General features: G+C 27.2%; 1 protein-coding gene across 2 annotated transcripts; it reads right to left on the bottom strand.

Annotated features, from left to right (window-relative positions):
• Window positions 1-148: 148 nt before the first annotated feature.
• On the bottom strand, window positions 149-5,255 carry LOC141534777 (glutaryl-CoA dehydrogenase, mitochondrial). 2 transcript variants are annotated; one of them, XM_074254349.1, is made up of 8 exons: window positions 5,156-5,255; window positions 4,194-4,373; window positions 1,535-1,900; window positions 1,197-1,326; window positions 903-1,125; window positions 613-842; window positions 371-531; window positions 149-283 (listed from the first exon to the last, which is right to left on the bottom strand). In XM_074254349.1, exons 2-8 carry the CDS (start codon window positions 4,321-4,323, stop codon window positions 219-221), a joined length of 1,305 nt encoding a protein of 434 aa, XP_074110450.1. In that variant the 5' UTR covers window positions 4,324-4,373; window positions 5,156-5,255; the 3' UTR covers window positions 149-218. The 2 variants fall into 2 exon arrangements, with proteins under 2 accessions (XP_074110450.1, XP_074110449.1); XM_074254348.1 differs by lacking the exons at window positions 4,194-4,373; window positions 5,156-5,255 and adding exons at window positions 2,470-2,502; window positions 2,600-2,844.
• Window positions 5,256-9,194: the final 3,939 nt, after the last annotated feature.

Here is a 9,194-nt window from a genome sequence, read left to right as displayed (position 1 = left end):
AGGACCTTTAAGTATCTCGCAATGTGCTGGTAAGTAATTTTAATAACTTTTATAAAATCAATAATTTTATATATATATATATATATATATATATATATATATATATATATATATATATATATATATATGAATTTATTTTTATAAAATATTCATAATAAAAATTTAATTGGATACAAAAATTAACTTCTGTTCAATATATTAAATTTAATAAGTGCGATTTATCCAAATGCAGGGATTCCAGTTATAGCGCGTCCCAGAATTAAACCATGAATATCGTCAGTGCCTGTATAATAAAAATCATATTTTATTTACGGATGAAAAAATTCAGTTATTATTCTTAATAATCAATGTTTATGCATAGTTACTATACCTTCGTAAGTAATAACGGCTTCCAGATTAACCATATGTCTTATGATGTGATACTCATCGGAAATTCCATTTCCACCCAGCATATCTCGAGCAGTTCGAGCAATATTGATTGCTTTTGCCGCGGAATTTCGTTTTATAATAGAAATCATTTCAGGAGCGGCTCTGCGTTAAAATTTTTATTTTCCAAATAGTAATAAAAGCTATGTGAATGTCTCAATGTTAAAGTATAATATTTAAAAATACCTATTTTCATCCTTCAGCCTACCAACCCTCAAACAAGCTTGCAAACTAATAGCAATTTCAGAGACCATATCAGCAAGTTTTTTCTGTATCAACTGATTAGCTGCCAAAGGTCGTTTGAATTGTTTCCTGTCTAGCACATACTGGTTTGCAATTTTCAAACACTGTTCAGCTGCACCCAGTGAACCCCACGCTATGCCATACCGTGCATGGTTAAGGCATTCAAAAGGACCCTATATCATCAATCATATACCTTTACCAATTGCAATTTAATGTGATTTCATTGTTTATACCTTAAGACCGGTAACATTAGGTAGCATATTTGATTCAGGAACAACAACATCGTCCATAACAATCATTCCTGTGGTGGAGGCCCGTAAAGACACTTTGCCATTTATTTTAGGCGTGCTGAGTGTGTCTTCATTCCCCTTTCGTTCGACTATAAATCCTCGGATCTTGTCATCTTCACATCTCGCCCACACTATGCACAAATCTGCTACTGGGGAGTTGGTTATCCTGGAGAAAAAAAATTAAAAGAATATGATAAATTTTTTTATAGATTTTGATTTTTTTGAAAGAGTACTGACCATGTTTTACTACCACGTAGCTTGTAAATTTTTTTATTCGCGTCATATATAGCTCGTGTATCTAATGATGCTGGGTCACTACCGTGGTTTGGCTCCGTTAGTCCGAAACATCCTATATAGTCACCAGTAACTGGATAAAAAAAATCTTAGTAGAATTTGAAAGTGGAAAGAGTTGAAATTTTGTCAAAAATTCAAGAAAAAAAAATCTTAGTTGGATCTTAATTTCAACCCTTTTAATAAAATTGAGGTAAAAATAATCAATAGTTGAAATTCTTAAAGAATACATAAAAAAATTTTTTTGTTGAGATTTTTGAGAAGTTTTATATTTGATTAGTTACCTAATTTAGGCAAATATTTATCTTTCTGTTCTTGACTGCCCCAAGAATCAATAGCGACTGCTGCAAGATTTTGCACTGAATATGATGACCTGTACCCACTATCAACAGATTCTATTTCTTTGGTAATAAGACCGTATGTTACAGATGAAACACCTGAAGCTCCGTAGCCCTTCAAAGTGCAACACAGAACTCCAAGATCACCCAACTCTTTCATTATACGCTTATCGAAATGTTCATTTCTAAAGGCATCTAATATTCGTGGCTGCAACTTCTCCTGGCAGTATGAGTGAAATTGATCTCTGACCATTATTTCATCTTGAGTGTACTGTGACTCAATGTTGAATGGATCTTGCCAATCAAATGTACCTAGAAATTGTCGATGATTACTTTTATCATCATCAAAGAATCTCATCCTTAATTTTTACTTCTTTTCATAATTCTTTTATGTAACCTTTCTTAATATAATTTAGCAAAATTAATAATGTTCTTGAAAATTATTTTAAAAAATTTTTCTTAACATTCCCAAAAAAAATAAGTTTTTTTTATTTAACGTAGAATTTTCCTAAAACAAAGGGAAATTGCATTAATAAAATCAAAAATAAGAACCATTCAGGGTAATCCCATGAAATGAAGCCTTCTCTGACATAAGCACCGCCATCTATTACAATAGTACAGTAATAATAAAATCTATATCACCAATAGATAATACAGATAATACAAAAATTTATTGACCCAGTTTTAATTTATTAAAACAAGTATTATTAACTCAAGTTTACATAATAACCCATAGAGAACAATGAATATTAATTTATCTCGTATTTCATGAAATATAAATATGCACGTATCACATATATTACATTAAAACCCGATACATACTCGAGATAATGTATGAATTCATGATAAACCCGGTGAAGTGTTTTAATAAATGAACTTACATTTTTTACGATTACTCGTCGCAACTGAAAAACCTGAATAATAATTAAGAAAAATATAAATTAATAAATCTATATGTTTGATTGCCTATTTTTGGTAATTCATCATTGTAAAAAATATTGTAAAGGATACATTTAACCGATCTTGAAGAATAGTATCCGTTTAAAATTTTAAATAAATTATTTTGCGCACGCACAGCCATACTGACAGTTTCACTATTATTATAACGAGAATTACTGTTATTATTATTATTATTATTATTATTATTACTATAATCAGCTGTGACCATATCAAAAACTCGGTAGAAACTAAGCTAAATATCGTTACAATCAATATTTTATTTATTCATATCAAAATGTTTATCACATAACACGAACATACACAGTCACATAGATATTTAGAGTTTTATCTTTTGTAAAGTGATATAAATTTAACAAAAAAATTAAAAAACTCTATTACGACTTTATTGGTCGAATAACACGTGGTACATTTGCCGGGATAATTTCGTATAAATTTAACCGTTAAATTATCACTTCCCTGACGATATTTAAACGCTAATTTTTTTATTTTTTCCTTATTTTAGTTTCGGGATAATAAGATTTTATCTACACACTATCGTATCAATTTTTAATAATTTATTTATTTATTAAACATATGTTATTATATTCTAATACACGTTATGAAAGTAAAAAAAAATCATGTTTGTTCATATTAGGTAAAAATTTTTTTTAATTTCACAGTAAAAAATTTTCCGTGACTGCTTCAAAAAATATTGATGGAAAAAAAATTTTTTTGTTAAATATTTAACGTTAAATTTTTCAATTATTTCCACACACACTTTAAATAAATTTTTACATCGAATTTTACTCACAAGTATTTGATAGTTCATATCATGTAACTACAATTAAATTATAAGTACAGTAAAATAATAAAATATTTAAATACAAGAGTTTTTAAAATTCACACTGATTAAAAATTAAAAAAAAAAAAATGTAACTGAAATTTAAAATCAATTGACACTTTTTAGAATTTGTTTTTTAAAACAATTTACAACGAAAAAAAAAATCGTAAAAAAACATTTTATTTGTGAAAAGTGAATAAACTATGATTGCAATTTTTTAAAATAAATTTTTGGTCCTAATTTATTTATTGAATGAAACTAAAAAGTTGTCAAATGTCTGCTGATAAAAAACATTAATTTTTTCAAGTACTTCAATACTCGTAATACAATAAATTCAAGGCCTGCTTTTTTGATTTAATATAATTTGAACAATTAACTATTAACTCTTTCACTTTTAGAAGAAATCATTACGATACTATATATAACAACAAAATAAATTCATATATTATTAATTATTATAAACATTTAACAACAAAATATTATTCATCATTATCACAAAAACTAAAGACGAAGAACAATAAGATTATAACTTTGTTTAAACTATCAACGCATCTTCTTTGTGATGAGGGCCATCAGGTAGTCGTTGATTGAAAACACGAACATTATGAAAAAAAAAGCTAAGTGATTCGGTACATGGACGGACAATAGCATGTGTAAATGCAGTAAAAAAGGTTCTAGTTGCTGCGCATGAAATTTTCCAGACTCTTAGGCAAGGCGCTATACACCAGATATGCTAAAAATGATAGTATAAAAATGAATGCATTATTAATTATGAATTAGAGTTAACTGACAAAGTGATGTGATCATTAAATCGATAATACGTACTTGAAAAGAGAGACAAGCAAATGTAAATCCTAGAAATAGTGCGAGGATAGGAGCTATGAGAATTGATAGGAAGATATAGCAACACCCTCGAGAGAGACGGAAACAGTGGCCACTTAATCTCCAAGCACATTCCGGGCTTCTGATACCATCTGGTTCACCCACTACATCATCCCATTGTACCTGGTTGCAATTTTTTTGTGAATTAAAATTGTTAGAAACACAAAATTAATCCTAGAATTTTTTTTTTAATTAATCTATAATTATAGTTAAATTTAAAAATAAAATTCTGTCCAAAAAATTATTTCTTGGCTCATAAATCTATTTAATTTATTTATTTCTTGAAAACGTTGAAGCTTTTGGCTACTCCAAATTTCACTTTTTGTGAAATGAGAATTTCAATGTTAAAATAATATCATAAAATTTTTTAATTATGGTATTTATTAAATTTTATTACACTGACTACAAACAGTACTTTTATTTTTTATTATAATTAAAAATATATGTTCTTATGTCAAAGAAATATTTTTTATTAAAGGATAATTTTTCTTTTAAAAATAACTCAAGCAATCCAGAAATGATTGTTAATTTTTAAATATAAAAAACTACCGTAGAACTGTATGTAGCTTAGCTGGCAAGAATAAAACTTTATTACTTTATGACACGTTTATTGATCAGTAGCTATTACATCAAAAAAAAAAATTGTTAACTATTTAAAATTTAGTCTCAAATTTATAAGAACGTTTTTTTGAAATTACTCGATTGATAAAAATAGAAAAAGTTTCTAAGTTTGATCGTGAACCACTAAAAAATAATTTGACGTGAATTAATTTAAAAAAGCTGATTTAATTTAAAAGGCATATCATTAAAAAGTTCCAAGGGATAATAAAAAAAAATTTTCTCTTATTATTGATTATCTCTATTTATTTATAGACAATAATTAATATTTGAATAAATAGAAAAACCTGTAAGTGATGATTTAAATTATTGGGATCTCTATCTTCAAGTTCAGCGCTACTCTCCGGACCTATAGATGATCCCGGTTTCTCCATTGGTGGTAGCAACCTGTTGAAACACGACGTTAAGCGTATGAACATCATCCTTCAACACTGTGCAATCACCCCAATAAACCGTGCATTAATAAACTAAAACAATTAGCCACTCATTAATAAAATATAAATAATAAAATCACAGAGAGAGAGAGAGAGAGAGGGAGAGGCCGGCTTATGATTACAGTCAAATCGCTACTGACTCTAGAGCTTACAACAATAAAGTGACTCCAGTAAAGTAAAAAGCCTTCAATGATTGATTTCATTAAATGGTAAAGTGCAAAATGCCTCTAATGTGTTACGATTAAATTCTTCCGATAAACTATTTTTAATCATTCAATACTTTAGTGGTCAAGGTTTAAATAAATAGTTTGAACTTAAAACTTTTCCTTTTATTGAATCTAATTATTGCAGTTTCAAAATAAAATTTTTAATTCATTAAAAAATATTAATTAAACACTAGTAAATATTTAAACGTTCAATTAATGATTAAAAATATTTGTATGTAAGTTTTAGAAACTTACTTACCTTGAAAACTGTCTATTAACCCCAAGATTATTTTATTTTAAAAAACTATTGTTTTATTTTTTATAATTTTTATTTTTACACTTAAAAGTTCGTCGTTTTTTTTTATTGCTTAACAACCATGATTGTTTACACTTAATAATAAATGTACATGTAGGTATGTAATGTATAGTAGGAATATAATTTTGTACAGACAAAGTGGACAGCGGTCAACGCGCTTGCGCTCTTTGGTCACGCATAACTTTTACCTGCGGGTTGCTACCCCCTTAACAGGTACAAGCAATTCAATAAATACACCGGAATATTTGGATCAGTCATGAATTCTATTACTATTAATTTAAAGAAAAAAAAATGGAAATTTCAATAAGTTACAAAATTTTAAAACTTGTAAGACGAAACCCGACTTTTGAATTCAAATTTGAAAGCAAAAGAGAGGGAATTTTATTGCAGTGTAATGATAATTGCATGAGAAAATATGTTGAATATTTTTATTTTTACGGTATAATCCAGAAGTCACAGAGATTGTACGATAAGAAAAAGTCGATACTTTTTATCAGGAATAATTTTTTTAAAATTGTCGGTCAATAATTTGTACAATTATTTGGGTTTTAAAGTGTTACTTAGTGACACACTTTTTTAAAATTAGTTTTTTCATTGAAAGATTTGTTTAAAATTTTAACGAAGAAATTTTTAGGACGGTAATTTTTGACACTGAAAAGTGACAACTTTTTTAAAATAAAATTTTAAATATAAAATAAAGTTATTCAAGTCGGTAAAGACTTATTAGAAAACTTTTGAACAAGGCTTGCATTATTTATATTGTTTTAGTCATTAAATTATTTTTTATGAATGACAGTAATTTTAGTAAGTGGAGTAAAATAGCGAAAAAAGTGGAACGATAAGTAGTTCATTGTTCAAATGCAAATTGAATAAATAAATTGAATCGATAAAGAATTATTTAACTATTTTAAATAAATATAGTTACCAATGGTCTCTGTGTGGGTGTCTAATAACAGAAACCTTGAACGATAAATTGAGCATAGTAACTTCTTTATTTTCGGATTGGAAATAGAATTTTGGGTAAAATTTATTCATACAAAAATAACTTTTCAATCTTTATAGCGAAACGTTAAAATTAATTATGAGGAAAGCTTTAAAATTTCACATGAGAAATTATTTACTGTGGAGATTTAAAGGAATTTTCTGCGCGTAGTATTTAGAGAAAATTATATCCAGTGTTAATTTTGATTTATTGAAAATATATGTGGAAAAATTCGGAAGAAGTCGAATTTTTAATTAATGCAACATAAAATTAAATATTTTTTTTTAAGAAATTATGATAAATAACTTCGGTATTTTTAAAATAATACTTTTTTATTTGAGCAGGAAAAGCGAGGTACTTAGAAAATTTTTTTATTTTAAATATCTTCATAGTAGATAATAAAAATTGTTGCTTTCTGAATAAAATTTTTTTCTTTGGAGAGACAAATTAGGTTCCCCCTAAAAATGAAAAAAAAAATTATTTTCTGATTATGAAATAAAGATTAAACGAGTAATCATTATTACCGATCGTCAGTAGCGATTACAAGCTTCCGCTTAAATTTCTAGATGTTGCTACCCATTCCACGAATGCACGAGCTTCATGCGGCTTAGAAACATTCTTGATAAAGCGTGATTAATCATTACAATTAATAACGCAAAAAATTATCATGTAAAATTTATCTACAATAAAATTTGCAAATATCTCTTCTTCTGACGTGTTCCAGGTTGTCACGTGTATGAAAATTAAAAATTTCCGAACATTTGAAAAAAATAAACGATGACATTAATTGTTTCCTCATCCGACAAATCTCGTTATATTATCACAGTATCTCAATCTCAATGTATAATACAAAATATAATAGTATATACTCGATTAATATAAACACGTGCACGACTCAACTCTTAGCTACTCAAACATAAATACTATGAATGAACTAAACGTCTCAGTTGAGTCACATTGCATCTCATACATTTTATTATTAATGCCTTATACAATCGACACGTGAAGTAAAACGTCAATGACGCTAAAATATCTCGTGCGAAAAATTGTGTCATCCGAAAATAAATCTATCATAAAAATCAATTCCCAGATGTTACTCAATAGAAGTTATATTTTAACTTGTTGCACGTGGAGAATTAAGTTATAATTCATTATTAAAAAATCAAAGTTATTTTTGTTAAATCGTAATTATTTTCCCACATTAAAAAAAAAAAAAAAATAATGAAACTAAAATTAACAGAGATTATTAATTTTTGTAATTTTTTTCAACAAGTGAATTCTTAAAATAATATTTAAAAAATTTTTTTTTGCAATTTCACTTATTGAAATTTTACTAAATGATGAATGGAATTTCCTGAAATATTTCCTCAGCACCAATTAATTTTTTTTTAATGAAAACCAAAAATAGAAAAATGTCGGCTCATTTCAGTTTTCAAAAAAATTGATTAAAAAAAAAAATTCATGAACCAAGAATATTGTTTCAAAGAATTTCCTTGTCCCCTTTTCTAGTGCAAAAAGAAGTATAAAATAAAAAAACAAAGAGTGAATGGCACGAGCAAATTTCCAGTCACGAAATGATCATGTCACTGCTAATTAAATTAAGGCCCAGTAGATCCTATCGATTTATAAGGAATTTAAATCTATGCACATTGCATACTGACAATTAAACACACTTGCATGTCGATGCGATGCCTTCCAGTTGCTATTGAACTGTATACATTAACATCGACGTATACAGATGTACATGTAATGTAATAGTAAACAACATAAGACACAGCAAGTCAAGCGTAAAAAGAGATCCGCTAACGGTGATCCTTGCTCCTGAGAACAGGAGTGATCGCACCGTAACATTATTACTTATTACGACACACCTTATGAATTAAAAATAAATGATTTTATCAACAAGTTAAATTCATTTATCCCTGACAAATCACTTTGACAGAGGAAGCTGTAGATGCAATGAGATGTTTATTGTTATTTTTTTTTTTTGCTATTCTTATTTTGAATTGCTTTAATTTTTTTTTTTATTTTTCTATAAAATATTAAAAAGATGACCCTTGTTTATTCAATAAGTTGACTGGTAAGTTTTTCTGGAAAAACTAGACCTTTTATTACATCATCCAATTTTTACTGGTGACTCATCTCGAATTTTCCTTTTAAATCCTTAATCTACAGGGTGCCGGAGATAATTTCTAGACTAACCTGTATTGTTATGCATACTATTGATATAAAAGATTAATTATCTTTTTTAAAGTAAAAAAAAAGAAAGTTTCTCTAAATTATTCTTTTATTTTATTACGTCAATATTATCTTAACTAATTTTATCTTTGTCAGACTAGTTTTTGTAAAGATCAATCTGTATGACGACAATTGACGTAAAGATAAAAT

This window comes from Cotesia typhae, unplaced genomic scaffold (assembly GCF_013202065.1).
Source record: "Cotesia typhae breed Kobodo isofemale line unplaced genomic scaffold, CoteBio_Ctyphae scaffold_13, whole genome shotgun sequence".
NCBI lineage: Eukaryota > Metazoa > Arthropoda > Insecta > Hymenoptera > Braconidae > Cotesia > Cotesia typhae.
The sequence above is the reverse complement of the archived record's forward strand: the minus strand, read 5'-3'. Positions and strand labels throughout refer to the sequence as shown.

Bases quoted from the DNA above. Each gene is read 5' to 3' on its own strand.
- LOC141534777 (XM_074254348.1), bottom strand. From the start codon at position 2,756: ATGGTCACAGCTGATTATAGTAATAATAATAATAATAATAATAATAAT. The intron at 2,503-2,599 runs GTATCCTTTACA...ATTATTATTCAG, and splicing joins TTCTTCAAGATCGGTTAAAT to GTTTTTCAGTTGCGACGAGT. The intron at 843-902 runs GTATAAACAATG...TTGATGATATAG, and splicing joins CTAATGTTACCGGTCTTAAG to GGTCCTTTTGAATGCCTTAA.